Here is a 26,715-nt window from a genome sequence, read left to right as displayed (position 1 = left end):
ATTTATCTCAAATATCTCTTGAAGTGTGATTTGTGACGTATTTGCATCAGGCTTATTTTGTTAAAATGCAGATTTCTGGCCACAGCTCCAAGCTGCTTAATAAAAATCTCTGGTGTATGGGCCTCCAGAATTTCAACTTTAACACATTTTTCAGTTTGATAATCATTAGTCTAACCTAGAACATAAAGGGAAGAATAAGATTAGGAAAACAATATAACGATAAACAATCTTTCTTTTCAATGTCACTGGCCTTGGAGAGAAGGGGAGAAATCAAAAAGACTGCTTTTGAAGCATATATCTTTGTACGATAATGTGAAAAGAGAAGGATTAACAATTGTTTGAATAAATAAGAATCTATCTATCTTTCTATCTACCTATCCATGATCCAACAATACTTTCATGAATCCGAAATTCATAAAAGTGTTTAAAAAGTTAAATAATTCAGAGTGGTACAGTGATCAAACACATAAGAAAAAGAAGCTGATTTTCATTGTCCTAGGGTAAAGCACAGTGGGGGAAATAACTGTAGAATAAATTTAAAAGGAAGGATATACAGATGTTTGTGATGGTAAGAAAAAAAATAAGATTTCTTGGGAGGACCATGCAGGACTAACTCAAAGATAATTGTCCAGGGATGAATAGCAGGGAGCAGTAGATTGCAACAGTACAGATTAAAGATGACTAGGGCATGGACTACGGATTTTTCTTGAGGAACAATGACAAAGACACAGATGCCAGAAATTATTATAGTCAGCATGATTATGCAAATAATTCAGTGGGGAATTTGGCTGGAAATTTTGATGATTCACACACATTTCAATTCTTAAATGATCTGCCATTAATGGCTTTGATCACTGTAGTCTACTCAGAGAATGAAGATTTATGAATTTCTATAAAGACAGTAAAAATACTTCATCTTAAATCAACTATTGGAGGAAGTACTTGTGGAGCAGCAAATGCCTTAAGTTGTAGTTTTGTAAGGTAGGCAACAAGAATAATCACTTCTATTTGATTTAATATCTCAAAAGAGATTTTTTTTTTAAACTGGAACTAATGTAGACAAGTGGAACATATTTTATATTTGGCCATAAAACATTATTTTATAAGGAGTATAGGGAAAATCGCAAGATGATCATCAGTTGATTAAGATGCAGAACTGTTAAAATTATTTCTCCAGCACAGTCTTTGAGAGTTATTTCCAGTATGTAACAAAATATTCCCTGAAAGCTAAGAAGTTAAGTGTGCTTCCACAATGCAAAAGAGAGGAGCATCATGACCACTAGCAAGTGATATATTTTATCTAATATAAATACTGGGTTCCAAGCTATGGATAAAACAGAAAATTACTCAATACTGTTAATAAATACCACCTGTCCTACTTAAATAATTTCAGAGTTTGGAATAAAAATCACAGTATCCTGATATTCTTTGTTTAAAAATCTCTCTCTGCCCTTCTGGAGTTCTAAAGGCATATTTTTAATAACTTCTTAAAATACTTAAAACACACGATGCTCATATCAGAACATCTTATCAATTAGCATTTATTCCTCCAATTCCTGAGCAATTCCATTTTCTGACTTCCAAGCATCTCAGTGTTATGATGAGCCCCAGAGGTTCTTATCTCTATTAACACAACAAAATATATCTCAGATCATTTCTCTTGCTTAACATGAACCTGATTTATGTTGCTGTTGTTACTGTTGTTATTTCAAAGGAGGTAATGTAAAGAGCAAATTTTGATATTTTAATTTTAAAATAGCTTTGTACACATCAGTTATATAATAAAATTACCAAGCAATCAGTATTATTTTTTTCACTGGAGCATGTAAAATATCCTCAGTGGTCAATTAGAAAGATTTGACAAATGTAAAGCTACAAAGAACAAAAAGACTTTTGCAATGATTAGGATTCATTCTAACGAAGTTTGCAAAATTTGCCTAAACATCTTATTTTGATTTATCTTTGGATTGTGTCAAGAATTAGGAACTGAAGAACTGGACCAATTTTCTAGAACATTCAACTGCAAAACCACAACTAAGGGAGAAAACTGATTTTTTTAAATCAATGATTTTATTGGTCGTTCACTTTATTATAATTATTTGAAATATGCTCATTTCATTACCTCACTTCAGTAATACAGACAGCGTCATAGACCTGGCCTTAAAATTTATTTACCTATTTTAATGATTTACTTGTAGTATGGTATATAATAAATGTGATGTATAGAAAATATATATGTAAGCTTTTTATAAAGGATCTAAATAAAAAATCAGGATAATGCATGAGTGATGACTTAATAATAATATAATGATATTAATTTTCATTGAAATCATGATCCATACTCATAGTTTTATAATATCATTATTAATCAAATAACTATATTCTTGAATAGTAACATTGCTGTCAATTATTCTGAAGTTAATGTATGCTTTTATGAAACAAATTTTTCTTTTTGTAATTTGAGTTTGTCAATATGATGATTTTATGAGATTTTGCCCTTGTGTTAGGACACCCGATACTGTCTTCACAAATACCACAAATAATTCACATGGCATCATAGAAGCCTAGTTCCCAAACAGCTTCAGCTACTTGAATTGGCTATGACAGAATTGGAAGAGACCCAGAAATGGCAGTTATTTAGTTTGGCCACCATGCCCAAAGATATCTACTTGGAATAGTTCTGGAAGCGGTTCTTTTACTGTGTACAACTACTTGTGATGTGGTGGTATTTGACAGTCATTTTAAATAAGAACTGAAGCCAATTAAATTGTTTCTCTATGGATTTCCTCTGACAGATGCATGGAGGCATCTTGTGTTAGCCAGCAGACATCGTTCAAACATAGCTAAAACCATTCCAGCATTTATTTTGATACAATCAGCTAATTATATGGTTGTGATTTATGTTTAAATGAAGGATTTTAATCAAATCTATTATTTTAATCCTCTGCGAGACTTCCCATCATAATGTCATGGTTCCTATATGGGAAAGACAACTTCTCTGAATGAAAACTTGGGCATATTGTCTTGATTTCATGGGAATAGAAGCATGATCTTAAATGGGAAAGCACTATATTTCCCTGTCTCTGATTAAAAGAGTAAAAATTGTACAGTTTGAACTATGAGACATATGACCATTTGCTGTTTAGTTGTTAGTTCCACTTTGAATTTAGAACCAGAAAAAATAAATCACAGAAACTTAGTAAAGAAGGATTTGCTTGACAGGCAAACTCAATTTTTATAGTGGCATAATTTTCAGTACGTCTCAAATTAATCTCAATTCTTAATTAAAATTTCAGTTTTGTTATAAAATACGCCAATTTTAAGTTTAACATAGAATAAAGAAAAATGACTATAAACTTAACTTTTAAAAAGTATTTTAACAAGTGAAGTCCAATTGAAGTTACCCTCAGCATACTGACAATATGCAGGAAATTAGCAGAAATCTCTAAAATTCATGAATCTATGATAGCAGGCTCTTCCTTCATTTCATTTGGTTAAAGTTACTACATTAGCAGACTTGTGGGTTTTGTTACTCACTGATTTTTTTGTTTGTTTTTATCTTTCTAGATGTTCCACCAACTGGTCAGGCACACAGTGTGAGAGGCCGGCCCCAAAGAGCAGCAAATCTGATCATATCAGCACAAGTAAGTTTCTCAGATTAATATCTTGGGTGTTCCACATAGTATAGAAAGCATTGTTTTCTTTTTATACCATTATTGTGGGAATTGAGTCTTGGAAAATCTCCTTTATGGAATTTTGCAAGAGATCTGCAATCCATATGTTTTTTGAAAGAAGAAGCACTGAACTCTCACCTGGTGACAGGATCCAGCGTTATGTGCTCTTTTAGGCTGTGAGAGTTCATCTCAAACTTTGGCAGTTTTCAGAACACACATCTGTAAACCTAGCTTAAGCTTTTCTTCGGAAATGTGCGTCAGCTGCAAAGGCTGCAAATATCACAATGGATGTGAGAATGCTTGGGGAAGAAAAGTAATTTCATGTTTTAATTAGAGTATTTTTCTTGAAGTGCATTCAGTGTGTTGTGGAAAAACAAACTTGATTAGTCTCAAAGTGATGAAGTATGTTAACAAGCAATTTTTAATAAGGAGCATAGTTGATTCATTGCTTCCTTATCTTTAAAGTACTGGTTTTGAAGTATATTAAAATATAGCAACATTTTACAAGTTTTTTTGTGTGTGTAGCTGTAGTCTTAGGACAGGTCCCTGATATGAAATTTTATCTACATCAATATTTTGTGTCTATGTGTGTGTGTTCCAACAATTTTAAATGATTTTATAAAGATTTTCACAACAAAAGTCTTACATAAAGTTTCCCAATTCACACATACTATCACTAATGAGTGGAAAATTTTTGAGAAATCTGGAATAACTATCAAGTGGGTAAATATACTCTTGAAGAGAAAAAATAATACCTCTGATTTATGAATGCTTACTTAGCAATTTTTCTCTAGTCTTTCACTGCTGGTGAGAGAGCATACATGAAAACAAACAAAAAATATACTATGGAATTCGTGAAAAAAGAAAGACATTATCAAAATCAAAAGTATATGATTTTTGTACCTTAGACATAGGCTCCCAGTGTTTGCTGATCTACTTGTTTGTTCTGCCTGTCCCCAAATAATTTATCATTGCTTGAAATTCTTCAAGTGACATTGTCTAAAGTTCCACCATTTAGAGATTAACTTGGGCTAGTAAGGATGACCATCTTTGAAAAATGGCAAATAGGTACAGAATAAATAACCTCAGAAATGAGTCTTTGCATTTGGAAAAGTGAGTTGCGTGATTCTGGTCGTGGAGCATAAGGTGTTACCTTAGAATTTGTGTGTTGTCTTTAGGAAGGGAAGGGAGAATACTGTAGCAAAACTATGGACACGTAGTTGTAGGAATAGGGCACTAGGATTTGAGGAATTGATTCATAAAATATAGGAGATGTGGAAAAATATACCTTGCCTAACTTGATATTGCAGAAGAAGAGCAAAAGAAAAAAAATACTCTCTTCTCTCTCTTCCAGGATCATACTGACATTAGTACTAACAATTCTGGAGGAATACTAATTTATATGATTTTGTGAACCAGTCATAAGACTCAACCATCATTAAGAGCATTTTTGTAATGAAAAAATGCATTTGAGTTACCAACCAGTAAAACATACTGAAGTAATAAGTTGAGAATTAATGAAGTCATGGTACTTTAGGCTTTCTTTTATGATAACTTCTCAATTATCTAAGATAAATTAAAAACTTAGTCTTTTAGAGAATCAAAACAATTTTAAATATTGATAAAACTTTCTGAAAGAAGGAAACAGAGTAGAATGTCAATTGAATTTTCAATTTATGTATAAGGTCCATTTACAAGGGAAAGTTTCGTGTTTGGAAGATGATTTTGAGGAGGGGTGTGCCAGATGTATTTATTGAAAGGTGATGTTGCCAACCGTTTGCATTAGCAACAAGCTCCCTTATAAGAAAAATGCCTCTAATTACATGCAACAGTTCTAAAATAGGAACTATCACATGGAAGGAGGAGTTGCAAGTAGTTGTAACCCTTTTTCCAAAGATTCTGATGCTCTTTCTTCCATCACTGATTTAAAGTCATTACATTTAATGGAAGTATCAATGCACATTGAAAGGGCTATTAGCTATGCAAATGTCAAATTATCTCAGATTTGAGCAAAGTTGACCACATAATGACTCTGTTAAAAGGTACTTATCAGACATTTGCGCTTAGAGAAACTTGCCTCAGTAACTCTGAAAGGAGAGAAAAGGTAGTTAAACTGATCCTTCCTAAGGTAGGAGGGCTATTTTTATTTTCTCAGGTAAACTCCAGTGGTTTTGAATGGTTGTCAAATGTTCCCCGAACTTGGGCAAAAGTAATCTGTTCAATAAGAAAGATGGATACTTTAGGAATGTGTTTTCAAATCTGCATTTCCACTTACAGTGAAGCATTCCATAATCATTGGACCTTGACACAATCAGGAATAGACTGCCTCTCTCAGCCTAACTGCTATCAACTGGCACGAGATTTACCTTTCTAATTGATGAGCAGCTTTCTTAATCATCTCTGAGTAGTCATACTGATGTTCTCTGCCCCTTGCGGTTTAAAGTATCTAAAGATCAGCCTGCCTGTGGAATTAAGTGGATCTATTATTCTAGAACTTTCTGCTTAGTTTCCACTTGAAAAAGCAGAAACTTTTCTGAAGTTATTTGGAAGAGTTTTAAACTAAGGTTGATTAAATATTTATTTTATACTCCTGTTTTAGATTTACCTAAAGTTTTAAGGGAGTGGATGCTCAATGTTTGGATTATGCTATTCATATCTGCTAAATTTAAGGAGGATAAAAATATACTCAGCATTTGTGGGGCAGTAACGTAATGATGCTGTATTTTACTGTAGTGACAACAGAAATGTGATATCTGTTAGGGGGTTATTCATATCTTCTATTTTCCTACTTTATCCTCATGTCTTTTATACCATCATGTTTTAAAACAGAAAAAAAATTAATTATGTTATACCAAGGAATTATAAATATAACTATAAATTGCAAATATATAGAGAAAAAGGCAACAAAATAATACCTCTGTCCTAATTATCCAAAAGCAAGTATTTATTGAGCCTCTACTAAGTGTCAAGTAATGTCTAGATCCCAGGGATGAATCAGTGAATAAGATAGTCAGGGCTTCCCTGGTGGCGCAGTGGTTGAGAGTCCACCTGCCGATGCAGGGGAAACGGGTTCGTGCCCTGATCTGGGAGGATCCCACATGCCACGGAGCGGCTGGGCCTGTGAGCCATGGCCACTGAGCCTGTGCATCCAGAGCCTGTGCTCCGCAACGGGAGAGGCCACAACAGTGAAAGGCCCGCGTACCGCCAAAAAAAAAAAAAAAAAAAAAAATAGTCAGTGCCTCTTCTCATGAAACTGAGGTACCACAGGGATAAAAAAAATAGTTAAACAAGAAAGCAAGCAAATAAGTAAACACGTAGAAAATAATTATGAGTCTTGATTGGATCTGTGAAGGAAATAAAAAAGATACAGAAATAGAGAATGTTAGGGGAGAACTGAGGTCAGGAGTGATTTCTCTGAGATGGTGATACTTAAGCTCAGACTTGAATGATTAAAAAGGGGAGGAGATGCTAAGTATATTTCAAACAAAAGAAACAGCAGATACAAGAACGCTAGAGTAGGCAAGAGCTAAACATGTTCAAGGGATTGAAAGAAAATCAGTGTACTGACACCAAGGGGACAAGAGTGAGAGTAGTACAAAGTGAGGATGATTATACATGACCAGGATGATAAGCAGCCTCTCAAAGATCACTGGAAGGATAATCTTTGCTAAGTTTGGAACATGATATGTTCTTTATGATTTTTAAAATAACAGTTTATCAAAATGCTTAAGAAACATCATCCAAATCACTGTATATATAGAGAGAGAGACACACATTTATACATATATGTAAACATAAACTTAAGAGCAGAATATATAGCAGCAAGTCAAAAGAGGTCAATTGTAATGATATAATTTATGCTTATATTTTTCTACTATAACTTCGATAAACAAAAAATTCTTTCTTTAACTTTCATGATAGTAAACTCTACTGGTTTCCCTCCCAACCTCTTGAAACAACTCTGTCTTCTTTGTGAGATACTTCTTTTTTATCTCTTCTAGTTATCTCATTTTCCACATACCACTACATATATTCTCCTTGGCAATCCATAATTCCTTGATCTCGGTTTTCAACTCTTCGTTAATTACTCCCAAATTTCTGTCCTCAATCCTGGTTTCTCTTCTGAGGCTGAGACACATATCCCACTGCACAACTGCTATATCCATATTGATGTCATCTCTGTCTATATCTATATATCTATATCTCTATACTACAGGAATCTGAAGCTCCGTGTTTCCCAAAATGATCTCATCCCCTTCTCCCACTCAACCAGCCATTTTTATACATCTTGTTTTGCCTTCCTGTCTATACACATAGCTGGAAAATCTACCTGGTTATCCAAGCAACACTTAAGTGTCACTCTTAACCTTCCTTCTTTTTTAAGTTAAGTTAGACAATATAGTCCATAAATATGACTTCCTAAATTTCCTTCAACATCATCCTGTTTTTTAATAGCATAAATTCCCGGCTCATTTATGTAGCTTACACAGCCCTTCCTAACATCCCCTTTGCTTTCCTCTACAGCCACATCTCCTTCTACCACCCTCTGCTCTACTCTCCATTCAGACTGTTGTTCCTTGATCTTTTCTCCTCCAGGTTTTCATATTTCTCTCCCTAGGTTAATTCAATATCTCCTCCTCCACTCAACCTGCATTCTCTTTCATGGAACTCATCCCTCAGGTCTCAAAGGCACACCAGTCGTCCTCCTCTATCCCAGATCTAGCCGGATACTACTCCTCTATGTTTTCAGAGCAATACATACTTTCACTAGGGTAGAGCTTATCACTGTGCTAAATAAACCCATGTGTTTGTCATCTTCTAATATACGTCAAACAAGATGAGAGGAGGGACATTTCTATCCCCAGTGCAAAGTAGAGTAAATGTTGAGTGTGTGGAGTATAGCAACACTTAAAATATATCTGCTAAATGAGAACTGAATGTATAGTCCCTATGATATCCTAGGCACTGTGCTATCTGCAAAACAAAGATAGATAGCTTATGCCCTCCAGTTACAAATAAACTGACCTCTACAACATATGGTGAAAAGTGCAACATAGAGGCATACACAGAGTCATATGGCAATATGTATTTTGAATTAGTTAATAAACATGTATTAGCACTTTCTGTGTAATAGACACAATTCTATTTACATTACTATGAGGTATATATTAATGATAACACTCATTTTATAAATGTGTAAACTCAAAGAATATAAATTTGCCCAATCGCATGTTGCTAGTAAGCTGAGATTTGACCTTTGAGATTCAAATTTGAGGTAGCCTGGCTCCAGAATCTATTATATCAACTGTGATGCTGTACTGCCTCTCCCATTGAAGGGGTCTCCTCAACATAACAATTTGATAAGCCAGTTCTTCTTTCAAATGGAAAAGCATTTTATAATGAGGCTACAGAACAATGTGGCAAGGAAAGACTGGCTCTATTTTCTGTGAGAAGTTTGTTGAGATTTCCCCTCCACTCAATAACAAGTTCAGAGTGTGCTTTTTTTTTTAATCTGTTTAGAACAGTCCCCCAAAAATATACTATTAAAAATATCACCTACAATAGATCTTGATTGTTATATGTTACAATATGATATTTACTGCTGTATACACTGCTTGGAAAAAATGCTTATTTTGATAAATATCTATACTATATTCTAAAAATATATATATTTGCTAGTTGTTTCTATGAATATAAACTAATTTACAAAAAATAAAGAAAAACTTGCCAAATTGCCACCCTTTATTATTTATTGGCTATACTGAGCATTATCGCAATTACCTTGATAGCTTATATAAACGTATAAGAATGCTAGGCTCTTAAACAGAGGGCTGTAATGTGAGGGATTGGAACTGCCATCTGTCATGGGAAAAAGAAAAACAAAGTTCTTTGTTTTCTAGCATGCATAATTAACAGCATTTTTACCTAATAAGAATAAAAGGAACTATGTAGAACAAATAAAATCTAATATTCTAAATAATTTATAATTGATTTGAGGGGAAAGTAACTTTATATACCTTAAAACTAGTATTGATATATATTTTAAACCTACAAATTTACCACAAATTTTAGCAGAAAAACATATAAATGATGAAGTGAGGATATTTATAAAGTTGTGATCAATCAGTTGAAGTCAGTTTATGAAGAAATCAAGCTGTTCACTGGTATTTAAAATTTGTGAACAAATGTTAATTACTATCCAAGGTGCCAGATTCTCCACTTACATTAATTATTAATAAATTACACATTCATATAAAGTTCACTTTCCCAAAACCAAGGAGGTAATGTAATATCAAACTCACTAAATCATATAGTGCTGGTAACAGCATGAAAAAAATAAAATGAGGTTTACATTTCAGAAACTGACTAAAGAAGGCAAGCCATATTTTCTCTTGCATGGAAGAGAGTTATTTGGTCATTTTAGTCAAGTTATTTTTGAAGTTCCAAATTGAAAGATTATCTTATATATGACATTTCCTTAATAAAGACTTTTTGGTATTTTGGTAAATGATCTGCAATATGTACTACCTCACACAGATATCTGTGGCTAGAGCTGTTAAAACTGATCTATATTTCTATTTTAAATTCCCTAAGCAGCTGCTTATCATGCTTAATACTACCATTAATTTCTACCACAGTATTTTACATATACATGTATATGCAGAGAAAAATTCATATATTTAATAACTATTAACGTTTCATTCCTGAACCATTCAAGATCCTCACATTAAATTTCAATTAGTTTGGGTGTTGCTGTGTTTCTCAGTTTAGCCAATGATTAAGCTGACTTGACAGAATCAATGAGATACTTATTCCAAATAGACAAAGACTTGTCTTATGGGCACTAGATATTTGTCTGTTGGAAACATGAGATTTAGGTACTTGATAGAGCTTCTTAATACTCTCCTGTTATTAGGCAACGCTTGCATTCAGTTTTCTTCCTGCATAAGTGACGTATGACCCTAGGTGTATCTTACTGTGGATCGCATCATCAGTAAAAGGGTATCGTCTCCTTCTCCTTTAGAAAAAAAAGATTGCTCTTATTGCCAACCTAGAAATGGAGGGCAGGGCAGAGGTTCTCCTCAGTTTTACTTCTCCCCTGTGCTCAGCTGCATAAAAACTAAGATCCACTTTCTCTGACCACTTTTGAAAATCTATTCCATAGATCTGTTATTCCATTTTGAAGATGAGTGATACAACCTAGATCATTCTTATAAAGAGGGAAAGTGGACATTTACAACATAAGCCAAACACTTAAATGTGGTTTGCTGAAAATATTCTGGAACTGGAATTTGAGAAAGAGAATCCACTTTGTCCCCCTATTTTGTTGAATCAAGCTAAGAGCCCTATGTGGTAGGTCTTCGTGTCTCTATTTTAACAGGTAAAGAGCATGAGCCTCAAATTTAAGTAACTTTTCCAAGGTCTCACTTCAGGTAGGTGGTGAAACTGATATTTAGGCCTATGTCCATCCAAATCCAAAACTGTTACCCCTTTTGTTTTACCAGACTGCCATCTAACTTGCCACATGTACTCATGGCCAGGGAGTATTTATAGCTAAAGGAAAAAAACTAAGGGTGGAAATATGGCCAGGGAAATTGTGGAAATGTGTGTTCAGTCACAGTTTCTTTACTTATGTCATTGCAAATAAATGTGTCTGGTGAGAATCAGAGTCAGACTGACAAAGTCAGTATTTCTAACCTCAAGGTATTTAATGGTAACATATAAATGAAGGATATCTAAAGAAACATTTCCAGCAGATCAAGTATTTAATAAGAAAGTGATTTTCCAGTAATGTAGTTATGAACTAGGAATATAGACATTTGGCCTAAGCTTTATTTTTATTATGTCAGTTGTCAAATGATTTGGTGTAATAAAGTGTTCAGTTATATCAGTCTTGTCTTCATTTTATTTATGTGTTCATCTATTCATTCATTTCTTTTTCAGGAAGCATAGCCATCATTGTGCCTCTCGTCCTCTTGGTGACTTTGATAACCACCTTGGTAATTGGTTTAGTGCTTTGTAAAAGAAAAAGAAGGTAAGATGCAAGGTTCGAGACCAACAGTAAATAAATTACACAAATAGTTACAGAAACCGATTTTTTTTAAGAAAATTTCTTAAAGTATGATTTACATATTCCAACTGCTGAATTCTATGTTTTTTGAACCATTTTATCCCTCTACTTCATTTTAAGTGATTATAATTTAGACAACCTTTCCCTTTTGTTATATTGATGGAATGGCTGCATTTGCATATTCCAACAAAAATAACAAGGGAGTTATTAAACATTCAATAGAATTTTACATTTGTGGTAGTTTTTCCTTGAAATAGCAAGCGTCTCTAAAGAGCATTTTGTAATATTAATGTGTAAGATTAGTAATGTCAATAATGTATTGTATGTCACAAATTGTACATTTTATTCACAGATTACATATTTGTTGATTTTATATATTACTGGAAGTATCATTATTTCAACTTATTTGAATATGCAGTTAAAAGATCTATAAGGAGTGAGTTGTCTGTGGGGTTATTATCTGGAAGCTAGAGTTTGTGAGTCCGTTTTTTTTTGTTTTGGTTTTGTTTTGTTTGTTTGTTTGTTTTTTGCGGTACACGGGCCTCTCACTGTTGTGGCCTCTCCCGTTGCGGAGCACAGGCTCCGGATGCGCAGGCTCAGCGGCCATGGCTCACGGGCCCAGCCGCTCCGCGGCATGTGGGATCTTCCTGGACCGGGGCACGAACCCGTGTCCCCTGCATCGGCAGGTGGACTCTCAACCACTGCGCCACCAGGGAAGCCCCGCGAGTCCGTTTTTGAATTATGTAAAAGAGGATTTTAGCCACGTGACTTGAGGATTGAAAGTTTATCACTATTTTTTTATAGACGTTTTTCAGGAACGAAAGGGAGAAAGTAGAATTTTAAAGGGCAATTGATTAGTGAATATTCAGTTTCAACTAATGTGGTATTAGCTATTTACAAGGAATATGTTCCAAGTGCATTTTTTACTGTTAAATCTAAATAATTTGGGAAAATAATGTATTACATTCAGAGTTTTTGTTCCTCTGTGAATCAATAAATGTCATTTATTTTCAGTGTATTTTATTTAAGAATGTTCCGTCAGTTATATTAAAATGTCATTAAATCTACAAATACGACAGTTTCATGCACCACATTGTGATATTTAGACAACTCACACAATGTTCACTTATTCTAGGACGAAAACTATAAGAAGACAACCTATTATCAATGGAGGAATAAATGTAGAAATCGGCAATCCATCTTACAACATGTATGAGGTGGATCATGATCACAACGATGGAGGTCTTTTAGATCCTGGCTTTATGGTGGATCCAGCAAAGGTAAAGTTTTAAGATGATGCACTGTGAGCACTAACATTCTTGAGTCATTTCTCCATAAAATGGTTCTGAATTTCATCATGATTTCTTTTATCTGAAGTTAGATTAAAGAACTTTAGGATGCATTGAATTTTATAGGCTCTTCTAAAGAAAAAATAAAATTGTGGACTGCATTCACCTGAAGCACAAAGTTAATGTAACATGTTTTGGAAAATAATATTTATTTATTTGCTTAGTTTATAAACATAACTTATTTAAAATAATATCTTATTCAAATGTGTTGAGGTGCTGGCACATCTAAATATACAGCCTAGTGTAAAATTACTGATTTATTTTTAATAACAAAAAGAGTACAGTGTTTCATTGCCAAAATAAGTACTTTATTTCCAATAATGTTTTATTGAAGAGTCCACTAAGCTGTGTGCTTGGATTTGTTTGTAATCAAATCGCTTTTAAACAATATTTTTCTACCTACTATAATATCCTTCTTATTGATTTGAGACATACCATTGATATATATAGCCTAAAAATCCACAGTCTTTTTTTAGTTTCTATTAGTTCATATTACTGAATGCTCAGTTTGGAAGCTTTCATAAGAAATAGATAAATGATACAACTATCTAGATAAACTTGCAAAGATTCCCTTCACTGTATAATCGGAATATTTTGCATGATAATTATAGAATATTTTAAGAGCATCAATTGAATTAATGAATTAAGAGCATCAATTTGCTAGTATGGTATGATTTTTCTTAGCTTATTTGTTCATTAAATGGTTATTTATATTCTGATATATTAAAGGTATTTTGTCCAAAATGCACCATTATATTAAATAATCGCAACGATCACATGGCTTTGCACTCATAGCAACAGCTGTTCCCAAAGAAACTGAATAGGTCCCCATATATTCAATCTAGTTCTGAATCCAGACTTTCTAAGCCTAAAATTGGTGGTCTGAAACTGAAGAAGTATTCATTTCTATGAAAAGAAATCAATCATTATTGCATAGATAAGTTTTTACGCTATCAGAAGATATTGTATACTTTTTTCCTCATTAGAAATAATTTTTTAGTTACTCTAAATTATTTAGTTACTCTAAATTACTCTAAATTATTAATTCAGTTACTAACTCCTACATTTGAAGTTGTTTGTGAAATAAACCCTGGTAACCTAAGTTTCAGTGTTTTGTACTGGAAATTGAAAAACTAAACATACTGTGCATGTTGTTTGATAATTTATAAAGGAGAAAGACATTTTAAATAATAGACTTCTCATTTTCTATGAATTTTTCTTAGGAATAAAATACAGTATCTGTAAATATAATATGAACTGATGAGGATATAACTTATACACTTTTTATGAGCGGGAGGGTTCTCATTTTCCCCATCATTTTATTTCTAGTGATAGAGCTAAGCCTATTTTGGATACTTAAAGGGGCTAGCTTTTTAATATTCCATTTAATTTTTTAAATATTTACTCTAGGAAGATAAAGCTATGCTTCAGTGCCCCTCAAATATATTTTTAATGTATTTAGCTAATAACATTCAGTAAATATCTATTTACTATTTTCTGATTGACCAAAATTACACTAAATGTGACTTAGATGGCTGATTCTAGCTGAGTCCTGATGTTTGAAATGTAAATATGAATTGTTGCCTAAGAAGTAACTGCAGAAAATACATTTATAGGTATAGGCGATTTTAAAAAGCAGGTAGCCACACCAAAGCAACCTTCATGATGAAGTGTTTTTCACAGAGTATTCACTTGTTACAATGGTTTGATATATTCATGATGTGAATGTGAATGATGATTCATGAATTCATTATCTGTGAATCACAGATCTAATATTAATAGTTATTTCATAAATTATTGAAACTACCATGAACACAATGTTGATGCCCCAGGGCTGAAGAATATATCTTCTGTTATTTTTATGATTTAACATGAGTTTATATCAATGAAAACAGTTCCATGATATTAGATCAGAAACTAAAATTCTCTGTTTACACACAGCCCAGGTATATAGGGGGAGGGACCAGTGCTTTCAAGCTTCCACACACAGCGCTGCCCAGCTACCTAAACTCTGATTTGAAAGGACCACTAACCGCTGGGGTGAGAGAAAATTCATTATTCCATACCCATTCCATCACAGAACTCCTCACAATCAAAGATGATTACTAGACTTAGATAGGGGCTTATCTTTAATGATTTTTTAATTAACAAAAGATTTCAAAACAGCATTAAAATTGGGGGCTTAAGTGTCCTGCGTATGCAAAATTATATATGAAATGTTATTTTCGACAAGTTATTCAGTAGAAATATCTCTTCTTCTAAGTTTGAAAATGTTAAAGCTCCTTAACAGTAAACATGAGCATTTGCTATTGTTAGAACAGAAATCTCTAGCCAGAAGTTTAAGCTGAATAGTTTAAATTTATGTTTGGTTTGGTTTATTTTCTATTAAGACGCTTTGTTTAGTATATACAAATTTGATATCCTTTTAAATAAAAATATAATACAAAATGTTGCGTATGGAGAAATTAGAAATGGTGTATGAAACCATTCTTGAAAATTTTTAAGTAACTAGCTTCTAGAGAAAGGTGCTTTGTCTAAAGTTACATGGTTCATATTGGAAAGAAGAGGGATTAAAGACAGGTATCAAGATTCCTAGGATTGATCTCACCCTTGTACCTCTCTCCCATCAACTGTTTTTCATTCTCATTTTTTTTATCATGTTTGTCTCATTTGCATGGCTCAAAAAATGTAATATTTCTTTGTTATGACTAAGATTTAACGTTCTATTTTGGAAAGACAAAATTTTAAAAATCCAACTAGGTAACAACCTCAGGTTAAGTTGCAACTATTAAAATAATAAACATTGTATATGTTTTTCAAATGAAAGAGATCATTTCTACATGTCTCAATTCTACCTCAAAGTGATGCAAGTATCTATGAAACTTAGAATGAATGTGTCCTTCACAATTCTTTAGAAGAATCCAAAAATATTTCCAATAATAAGTACATAGAGATTGTTTGAAGCAAAAATACTGTCTTTATTTTTTAAAGTTTACACAACTAATGTAGTTTACTTTCATTTTTCTTTTTTTTTTAATTTCATATTGAAAAATTATAAGCACCAAGCAGTTAGATAACCAAGCAAAAAGATGGCAGCACATCTTTCCTGCCACTGCAATAGCATTAAGGGGAGTAAACATGGACTGGAAATAAGACAGTTTGGTTTAATGTTCTGTACTTTTAAATAAAGTCACAGTGAATATAGCTTTCATGAAGATTTCTTCAGGCTTTCAATATTATGTCAAAGCTCCCCTTAGGTTCACAAGTTAACTGAAAAACGTACAATTATGTTTTTATCTAAAACGATGCTAAAGTCAACGAAAGCCTGTAAACAGAATTTAAATTACATTTATATAATTACTATTTAGTAAGTTAAATGAAATGCATATAAATGTTGTTAACAGTAAAAGATAGACATCATAGAAAATAACAAATTCATGTGGTCAAAACAGGTAATAAAACTATATTTATTTTTCTCCTTCAGCCAACAAATTACTCCAATCCGATATATGCAAAATTGTATATGGATGGGCAAAACTGTCGAAACTCCTTAGGAAGTGTTGATGAAAGGAAAGAACTGCTTCCAAAGAAAATAGAAATTGGGATAAGAGAGACAGTGGCATAATGCGTGATACCTTTTATATACTGTATAAATGTATAAAATGTAAGGATTACTTTTGTATGTTCCAACAGTATTATACTTGTTTTGGGATCAGCATTACCTCTTCCTTTATCTTTTTTCTGGTCAATTGTTTTCTGAGTTTTCTGGGTTTTATGTTTTGCTGATGACTACTGATTGACCATTTGTATGGTATTTTTATGAAAAAGAACTGCACTACAGTACAATTTACACCAATGCTGCTGATAAGACACCTTTGAATTTGTTAAAATTAAAAACAACATATTCCTTTGTAGTGTGAATATGAGCAATCTATTTTATATGAACTTTTTTGGTTCTACTTAATCAACAAAGATAATCTCTGCACTTTTTCATTATACGGTCTGAAAGCTGTAATACAATATCATTTAATTCTCTGTTTAAATTGATGGAAAAATGATTGAATGGTCAACTCTCTTCTTTGTGCCCATTAAGACTGATTCAGACTGCTGAAAACATGTAGCCCTCACAAGTTCAGCATAACCAGCTTTGAAATTAGTCTTAGGTTGCCAAGTGAGAATTTTGACAAAAAACCTTTAAAAATTTATAAAATTAATAATTTGCATGAATACATATGACTACATTTTCCAAAATTTAGTGGACTCTCTTGTGATATACTAAAAGTATACACCCTATAAACAATAGTTATATTTAGGTAGTAGAACATAGCAAAATTATAATCAAAAGTGGAAAGAACACACTTGTTATGGGAGAAGACATTTTGTTTTCCCTCAGTCCTGAGGTAAATAGCCAGCCTAGAGCACAACAGGGCATTGGGCACTCATGTCTTAGGAATTTCTTCCCAGTCACATGCATTTTGTGGAAGATTAACCCAACCCCTTAACACACAGAACACTAAAGAATACTATATAAGCACACAAATTGATAACACAGTTTCAATTATGTGAATGCATTCTCTTTGCAAGATCAAAAGGAAGAGACAAGGCAGCCATTATGGTATAGAGTAATCAGTAAATATTTTCAATATACAATATGACTAATCTATTATTTGCCCTATCCAAAATATATTCTTAAGGGACTTTCCAAGTTATGGAAAAACAATTATCTGCCCATAATCAAAGGTGGAGAGTATACATGCTGACCAGTTACTCTGGTACTCTGATTTCTTCTGGTTATACAAAACACATGGACCCCATTTACTTGTCTGTTTTCAAATTTCAATTGAAACACACATACGATTTATTTAAGTTGTATAAAAAAGTATAGCATTTTTATACAAATATCTTTAAAGGCACAAAAGATTTATTCACAAGGTATGGAGGGCTTTTTGTTCCTCTGATAGACATGACTGACTTTTAGCTGTCATAATGTATTAACAGATGAAATATGTTTGTGGTTGCTCTTTATCCCTTTGTACAAGCATTAAAAAAAAAAACACAGCTGTTTTATAAAGAGACTTTTTGTTGTACTATGTGCATGCATACTACCTATTTCTAAACTTTGCCATATTGAGGCCTTTATAAACGATTGATTTATGTAATACTAGTGCAATTTTGCTTGAAACAATGTTATGCATATCATAAACTTTTCCAGGTTCTTGTTTAAGTACATTTTTTAAATTGAACAGTATTTTTCATTTTGGTTATAATAGTCATTTTGCCTATGTTTCTACAATGAAGTGTTAAATACTTTATAAAAAATTGTTGACTGGCTTATTTAAATGAAATTCTACATATTTAAGTGCTTGTGTTGGATAGTTTTTGAAAAGAAAATTATTTTCTTTATGGAGTTTAACATTCTTAGGAAGTTATTTTAGTAAACATGAGACATAATTTTTGTTGTATCCTTAGGACATACTCCTTGGGTTAGGACTGATTTCATTGCATCATTTTTCAAATCACAATAAGAAGGCATTTTCTCTCTTCTTGAAGTAGAAACACATCTCTTACTTTTTCCTTTTCCCTGCCATACATTGCTCATCGTGGACGCCATGTTGCAATAGAAAGAAAGATAGGTTATATACACAATAGTATGACAATTGTGTTGAAATAAGCCAAAGTTCTTCCTGCTCTTTCCCATTCTAAAAAAAATGTACTTTAAGGAAAACTCAGAATCCATTAGATGCTGTGTAGACATTATTTTGTAAATGGAATAGTTATTAGTGTACCTACTTGGAGTATTGGAATAGAGATGCAAATGTAGGAGGGTCTGATTGACTGGAGCTATCATTGAGTTGTATTATCTGAAAGAGTCTTTGTATATCAGAGCTTTATGACCATAGCTGACATTATCATTTGAAAGAGAAGAACCCACAGATTGGAATGACCTCAATGCAACTAACATTAGTATAAGTATCTACCAAAACATATATGATATACAACTAACACTCAGGGTCTGGCATCAATGACCTATTTTCTCTCTAGTACACTGAAAACTATAGTCAAGAGAGCTCAGGATGCAGCTCATCCTAAGGACTTACATTCTCATGGTCCTTAGTTCACAGTATGTTTCACCATTCTATGCTGGTTCATTCAAGTCCACATCAGAATCCATAGTATTTCTAGTTGCAGATACTTTGCATTCAGTGTTTAGAGAACAAAGATATTTTTTGTCAACTCCTCAAACTTTATTTCTATGGCTCTAGCTGTTTCTATTTCAATTTTCTTTTGCAAAAACTCATATAAATATTAGAAAGTCAGGTGTATAATTCTCCACAGTGACCAATTTTTATAAATGCCTTTCCAAAATACTTTCTGAAATATTCCTTCAAGTTTTGATGGGACACATTGTCTAAAAAATGAATGCTTCCTGGTAAACTCTTCTTCTTACCCATATGTCTTTCTATCCAAAGCAGAGATTTTCAGCCTTTTGACATTTGAGCCAGGTAATTCTTTGTTGTCCTCTTTAGAGTAAGACACTTAGCAGGATCTCTGCCTCCTATCCATTAGTCGCTACTAGCACCACCCAAAGTTGCAACAATCAGAATACCTACAGACGTTGCCACATGCCTTCTGGGGAACAATATTGCTCTTGCTAAGAACTGCTGATCTAGGGCTGTGTTCTGTTTCCCGCTATTAAATGACTTTCAGCTGGATCAGCTGAGTCAAAAAAAAAAGGCTCCTCATCACCAAAATCATGGCAGTCCTAAGTTTTTATTTTAATTCTTTAATGTTGATGATGCATGAGTTACAGAAACTTGGTATTAGTAAAGTGCCTATGTAGTTTATAAAAGTCATTACTAAGGGAAAATTTTCATTTAGAAATGTACCATTTTGCATAAATTGGGCTATTTTCATTTATGAAAATGTTTTATTTGTAGCCTTTTTGATATCATTAATGATTATGTGTTATTTTGTTTAGTGGTTGATTATATGCTTATTTTGTTGTATCTCGAGGTTGAGATTTAAGCTTGCAGTTTTCATCTAGGAATGTTTCTTTCCATTTTTATGATGACTCAAAGAAGTTCATCACTCAATGTATTTTATGGCTATTATAAATGAACTATAATATGTAAAATGCCCACAATTTCCAAATCCCTAACAGGGAAAATTGATACATGTGATGAAGGAAATATAAAAAAAAATTGTTAACTTTTCTTTATCCTCTCCCATCTCCATATCTTCCAACAGATACAAAATCTTATTCCTGTCTATGAATACTACTATTTACAAATTCAACTTTTTCATGTAGTTTTACTTAAAAGATTAAAATATACGATAATTAAAATTCTGCAGAGTTGAGCAAAATATAGCTAACCACTTTCTTCACCTTATGCCCCATTCCAGTTATTGTCAGTTTGTTTAACAATGGCTCTCTCAATATTAAAAGATTTATTTAAATTTAATGTAGATTAAAGTCATTGTTCAAATAGGTTCCCTTGAATTGTAACTTGTAAGAAAAAGAGGGACTCAAGCACTTCTTTTGAAGATAACTACTGGGTAATATAGCACAAAAATTATTTTTCCATGTGTTTTGAATATGAGAAAAACAACAATAGAAAGAGCAAAAAAATGGTTTATTTTTCAGCTCTACTACCAAATCTATTGCTAACTCAGTATATCCAGAAAATTAACTTGTCCAGCAAAGATAAAGTTAATTAAAAATATTCAGAACCAGTTTTATTCAGAAAAACATTTAGTTTTTGATGTTATCTAATATCAAAAGGCCCAGGGACATATACTTCATGGCATGAGGTGCATGTATCTAGTCTAAAAAAAGAAAAATAAATGAAATGACTTCTCTGGTTTAACTTTTCTCTTGTAGATATTACACTTAAGTGGCTGCAATTTATTCTGAAAAACAGTTTCTAGTGAATCCCATCATTTTTTGTACCCAAAGTGATCAAAAATCAAAGAAAAATTGTTACTAAAGATGGCCTATTTGATAAATTCTGTGCTTAGAAGGTGTTCATTCTCTTTGATGGATAGTCTGCCCCTTTAGCACAGCGTTTGTAAGAGATCAGTGAACCTAGGTAATGCAGTTCTGATACTTTAGTCATTTATTCACTCCAAGATAATTTTTCAGCTGTAGTTTCTTTTGCAGTTTTAATAGATAAATTATGTGTCTCCTGATAGAAGGTGATTTCCAGCTTTTTTATGCTGTAGTGGTTTGGAGAACCAGTAATATAACTGTCCTAGCCTTTCAAAATATAATGTCAATAGTGAAAGCCATATGCAGCTTATTCAAGTCAGTAATATACAAATTTATAAGTGAGAACTATTTTTCTACACACAGAATAAACTGTGAAATATAGTTTAGAATAAAATTTACAAGTTTGAAATAAGGCTGTTGATGGAGATACTTAAAAAAACAATACACAGAGTCTAACTTTAGTATGGCTTGATTGATTTGATACAATATTTCTCAATGAATAATGTCAAAAGTAAGGTAGAAAATAACCAGACAATGAAATTTCAAATGGAGCAACCTCCATTCTTGCAGTCTACAAGTGTCAATAGTATGTTTGTGGAAATCTATATAAACACGTAGCAATAATGACAACATACAAACACACATGTACATACACTCACATATTCTCACACACTGAATCTGAGGTCCCATTAATTGTGAAGATGGCATTTTTTTCCTATTTTACCTAAATTTTAATCACGTTTAGCTTCTCTGGCTTATAATTTCAGAAATCACTACACTTATCCATATTAGTAACAAGTTCCTAGATTCTTATTCTTTAATATAAAATCATATCTCTCCCTATTTGCTTCTTATTTTCTTCTATCCAAAGTGATCTTACAGGAAGCCAATATTCTTCTTTCACTATTTTGTCATAAGCTGGATTGCTTATTTTTATTGTAAAAAATAGTCATTTTAGGAAACAAAATGAAGAAAAATTAATAGGAAGTTTAAAAACTAGAGGGAACCAATTATGGTTTCAGAGATTTTATTCATTTGTTTTAGAATCATGCTTAAATTTAATTTTTCTATCCTGCTTTAAAAATATAACATTATAACATTAAAATATTTGGTTTTATGTCTTTCTTGTGCTTTTATTTAGTTACTTCTTTTTATTCAATTTCTTGCTTATTTTATGGAAACTCTATATTGCTTGTTTTTATTTTTCTGTTTTGAAAATTATATTTTATAATTTGTTCTACTGGTAAATACTTCCAACTCTAAATAATTAAATATAGAATTTAAAAATAAGTTTTTTTCTCTCTCTCTAAATTGAGGAATTTAACATCCTTAGATTCCTCTAACCTAGCTTACCCTCACAGTCTTTGTTGATACAGTTTGTTGTTTTATTAAGAAAATATTTTTTAGAATGATATTTTAAAATTTATTTTTGTATTTTTGTATTATTTATTTTATTTATTTATTTTGTTGGCTGCATCAGGTCTTAGTTGCAGGATCTTTTGTTGCGGTACGTGGGCTTCTCTCTCGTTGTGGTGTGCTGCCTTCTCTCTGGTTGTGGCATGTGGGTTTTCTCTCTCTAGTTGTGGTGTGTGGGTTTTCTCTCTCTAGTTGTGGCGTGCAGGTTACAGAGCACGTGGGCTTTGTAGTTTGCGGCATGTTGGCTGTCTCATTGAGGCACACAAACTCAGTACTTGTGGCGTGTGGGCTTAGTTGCCCCATGGCATGTGGGATGTTAGCTCCCCAACCAGGGATCAAACCCACGTCCCCTGCATTGGAAGGTGGATTCTTTACCGCTGGACCACCAGGGTAGTCCCATTAAGAAAATATTTTAACTGAAGTATTACTTTTTATATGTTTTGTCTTTTCTTTATCAATTATTTGGAATATTTTCAACTATTTTTACATTTATGATTTCTTTTTAAAATTTATCATTCCATCACTGTATGATTCTTCCATCCTTAATTTCTTTATTTTGACTGATGTCTTCTTAGTATCTTTCATGAAGCATACTTATGAAAAGCCTTTATCAGTGGTATATTTGCTGAACTTTTGCATATGTACAGACATTTCTCTAAGGTGTTCAAATATGAATGTCAACTCAACTGTATGTATATTTTTGGAGTTTTTTCTTTTCCTCCAAAGTTAGGTTGAACCTGCCCCACTGCTTTCTGGTGTTCAGTGCTGTTAAGGATAAGTCTGAGACCAAACAGGTTTTCCTTTCTTTGTAACATTTCCTCCCAGACTTTAAGAAAACAAAGCAAAAACTAATTATAGTTAAAATATATTGTCAAATATACACATACATTTTTATTAATTTTGTCTATCTACTACAATTTATTTTTAGCTGAGATTAGTTTTCTTCAAGAAGTCTTTATCACTTCTGTCCAAAGTGTTTTCTTTCAATACACAGAATCACCTACAGTTCTTAGATTAAATCTTTATTTTTTCTTTACTAGAGAAAAATCATCTTAATATTTTTTCTCCTTTTTTTTCCTTTATTCTTGAAGAGATTTTCAAGTTTCTGGCCTGGATTCCTGATTTACTTTTTTCCCCTGCATATTCAGTTTATTTTTCACGTATTCATGTGTGAGTCTGTGTGTGTGCATGCATGCTAGTGCCTTGGGGATGGGTCCTTCCTTATCTTGCTCAACTTTCTTTTTAACTTAGTTTTTTATTTTTCTGTTTAGTGTATTTTCTTCTTATGGTTTTCTGCTGAGGTATCATAGTATCTGTTTCCTGTTTCCTACTCACAATACCAACTTATTTTCAAAAGTTTTTGTTTTGTAACAATCTGTAAGTCTAGAGAATGATGTTTTGACATCCTTGTCCTATGGAATTTTTAAAAGCATAATCCAAGTGCTTTTTACATTTTCTTTGCCATTCACTAATTTTTTTTTTTTTTTTTTTTTTTTAGGCTGCATTGGGTCTTTGTTGCTGCATGCAGGCTCTCTCTAGCTGTGGCGAATGGGGGCTACTCTTTGTTGCAGTGGACGGGCTTCTCATTGTGGTGGCTTCTCTTCTTGCAGAGCATGGGCTCTAGGCACGCAGGCTTCAGTAGTTGCAGCACGCAGGCTTCAGTAGTTGCAGCACATGGGCTCAGTAGTTGAGGCACACAGGCCCTAGAGCGTGCAGCCTTCAGTAGTTGTGGTGCGTGGGCTCTAGGGTGCTCAGGCTTCAATAGTTGTGTCATGTGGGCTCAGTAGTTGTGGCTCACAGGCTTAGTGGCTCTGCGGCATGGGGATCTTCCCAGACCAGGGATCAAACCCATGTCCCCTGCATTAGCAAGCAGATTCTTAACCACTGTGCCACCAGGGAAGTCCCGCCATTCACTAATGTTTAATTACAGAGAAAACACTACTTCCAGTGCTTCCTAGCAAATAGGGTATACAATATTTATTGTCCACTCTTTCCATCAATTTTATGCCTCTTAAATATCTTTCTTAGGTCTATAACTTCTGGTCCATTTCTCCATCATATATCCTAGTGGGTCTTTTCTAAGAATCAGTCTAATTAATCTCATTCTCATATCAATATATCTTTACTTAAACAATAAAATAAGAAAGTGCAGAAAATGTCATTGCTCATGTATGCTGTATTATGGGGATTCTTCCTGTAATCCACACCCAGCTGCACCTCCAAATACCTGGTCCATGAATTCATTAGGAAAGCACCAGGCTTCTTTAGTGCTCCAGCACCCCTTCTCTTTCTTGAAAACAGTCCTAGAGGTCTGGACTATTTTCTGGCAGCATCACATTTTGAAAGAATGTAGAAGCTTAGATTGGGGAAGTGCTCTGCCCACTTCAAGAAGCACTGACTGGTAGAAGGATGGCTATCCACTTTATTTTCTAATACAGATCCCAGGCCTTTGCATCTTGATGCTGAGTATGGAGAAAACACATTTTTTAAATTATACAGAGACTCAGCTTCATCAGGGAAATTATTGGTAGATTACCACTGGTTTTGGTTTGTTTTTTACTTAGCTCCACTTCACCTAAAAACTCTCACACATATCATACTGATTTATCAATATTTTTGGATTTTACTAAGTGTTTTAGAGAAAATTACAAATAACTGAATCAAAGGCTCCTTGTCAGATGCCTTTTAAAACTGCTAGTTTCCTCTTTAACTGTTAATAAACAATGTGGGTGCAATATCTGGGAATATCGCTTCCTCTCTCCTATCCACAGTCATGTCTTCAGTCCTTAGAACTCATCCACAGAGATTAGTAGCCCTGTATCTTTCCTCCAGATGTTGTCCTTTAAAGGTGCATTAGACACCTCTTACTTCCCACTGCACAGTGTCACTTTTCACCTCTTTCTAATCTGTCTGCTGCACTTAGCTTTGCAGGAGCACAACAGAGAACTTGGCCTCAGCTGTGCTTAGTCTCTCTCTGGATTAGCTTTTTTTTGCTGCCATAACAAATTACCACAGGTTTAGCCTCTTAAAACAATACATATATCATCTCACAGTTCTGTAGGTCAGAAGTCCAGGTTGGCTTGAGTAGATTCTCTGCTTCAGGTTTCACAAGGCTGGCATCAAGGTGTTGATGACCGGAGCTCTTATCACAGGCTCTGGGGAGGATGTGCCCCCAAGCTCATTCAGGCTTATGGCAGAATCCAGCTGGCTGTCAGCTGGGGTCCATCCTTATCTCCTACAGGTATCTCTATGGTCCTAGTAGGTGGGCCCCTACGTCCCAGAACCATGTTTCATAGCTCCCTCATGCTTGCAGTCTCCCTGAGTTACACTTCTACTGATCCCTTCTGCTTCCAGCCAGAGAATGCTTTTTGCGTTTAAGGGCTTATGTGATTAGGTTGGACCAATGTGGATTATAAAAGATAATTTCCTTATTTTAAGGTCCATAACCTTAATTATATCTACAAAGTCCTTTTTGCCATGTAAGCTAACATATTCATGGATTCCAGGGATTGGGGCACAGGCATCTTTATGGTGCCATTATTTGACCTGTGACACACTCTTACTTCTGCCCTGGGGCACCTCTGAGCCAGTACAAAACAACTAGCTCTAGATGCCCTGCTAAATATTAAATTCTCTTATATTCTTCCTTGCTGGTCCAACGTCTTCATGATCTACTCTTGAATGTTCTCCCCCTCCTATTGACCAGGTCTCAAAAATATCTTACTCAAGATACACACCTCATTGACCTTGATTATTTGCCTGAAGACAAATGATATGAGAGCAGACCATGGGGAGGACAAGAACATCTACAGGAACCTACCTGTCACTCAACATATGCAACCTGGTAATGTGAAGGTGTTAATACAACATGGAGCAACTATTAACCAATAAAAAAATGTCCCAATTCCATCTCTTAGCTAATTTCATGCTTCATTCTTCCTGTCTTTTTCGAAAGTCTCTGAGAAAAAAACCCAAGATTCCCTTATTAGTGATCAATTTGATAACACCTGCTTGTATGGATTGTCTACTATTCTCAGTTTCCTGTACCTATTCTCGAAATCACTGCCCAATACAAACTGCTTGCATAAGGCCCATGTCTCAACCTCCATTTTGGGAAATAAAAAGTGGGCTTTCAAAGTAAAGTGTCAGGAAGGAATTCTAAAACAGACAGATATAATAAGGACCCCATTGTTGGGGATAGATGGGGGGATGATT

The 26,715-nt window shown here is 33.6% G+C and overlaps 1 protein-coding gene across 1 annotated transcript in view; it reads left to right on the top strand.

Moving 5' to 3' along the window:
• The window catches only part of LRP1B (LDL receptor related protein 1B), a 1,787,379-nt gene extending 1,770,660 nt beyond the window's left edge, over positions 1 to 16,719 (top strand). Inside the window, exons 88-92 of the mRNA XM_024744102.1 lie at positions 3,568 to 3,644; positions 11,619 to 11,709; positions 12,881 to 13,025; positions 15,036 to 15,134; positions 16,579 to 16,719. Of these exons, the coding sequence (XP_024599870.1) occupies positions 3,568 to 3,644; positions 11,619 to 11,709; positions 12,881 to 13,025; positions 15,036 to 15,134; positions 16,579 to 16,719 (553 nt within the window). The remainder of the gene's footprint in view (positions 1 to 3,567; positions 3,645 to 11,618; positions 11,710 to 12,880; positions 13,026 to 15,035; positions 15,135 to 16,578) is intronic.
• The last annotated feature ends 9,996 nt before the right edge of the window (positions 16,720 to 26,715 follow it).

Source organism: Neophocaena asiaeorientalis, unplaced genomic scaffold, assembly GCF_003031525.2.
Source record: "Neophocaena asiaeorientalis asiaeorientalis breed wild unplaced genomic scaffold, Neophocaena_asiaeorientalis_V1.1 scaffold11, whole genome shotgun sequence".
Taxonomy (NCBI): Eukaryota; Metazoa; Chordata; class Mammalia; order Artiodactyla; family Phocoenidae; genus Neophocaena; species Neophocaena asiaeorientalis.
The sequence above is the reverse complement of the archived record's forward strand: the minus strand, read 5'-3'. Positions and strand labels throughout refer to the sequence as shown.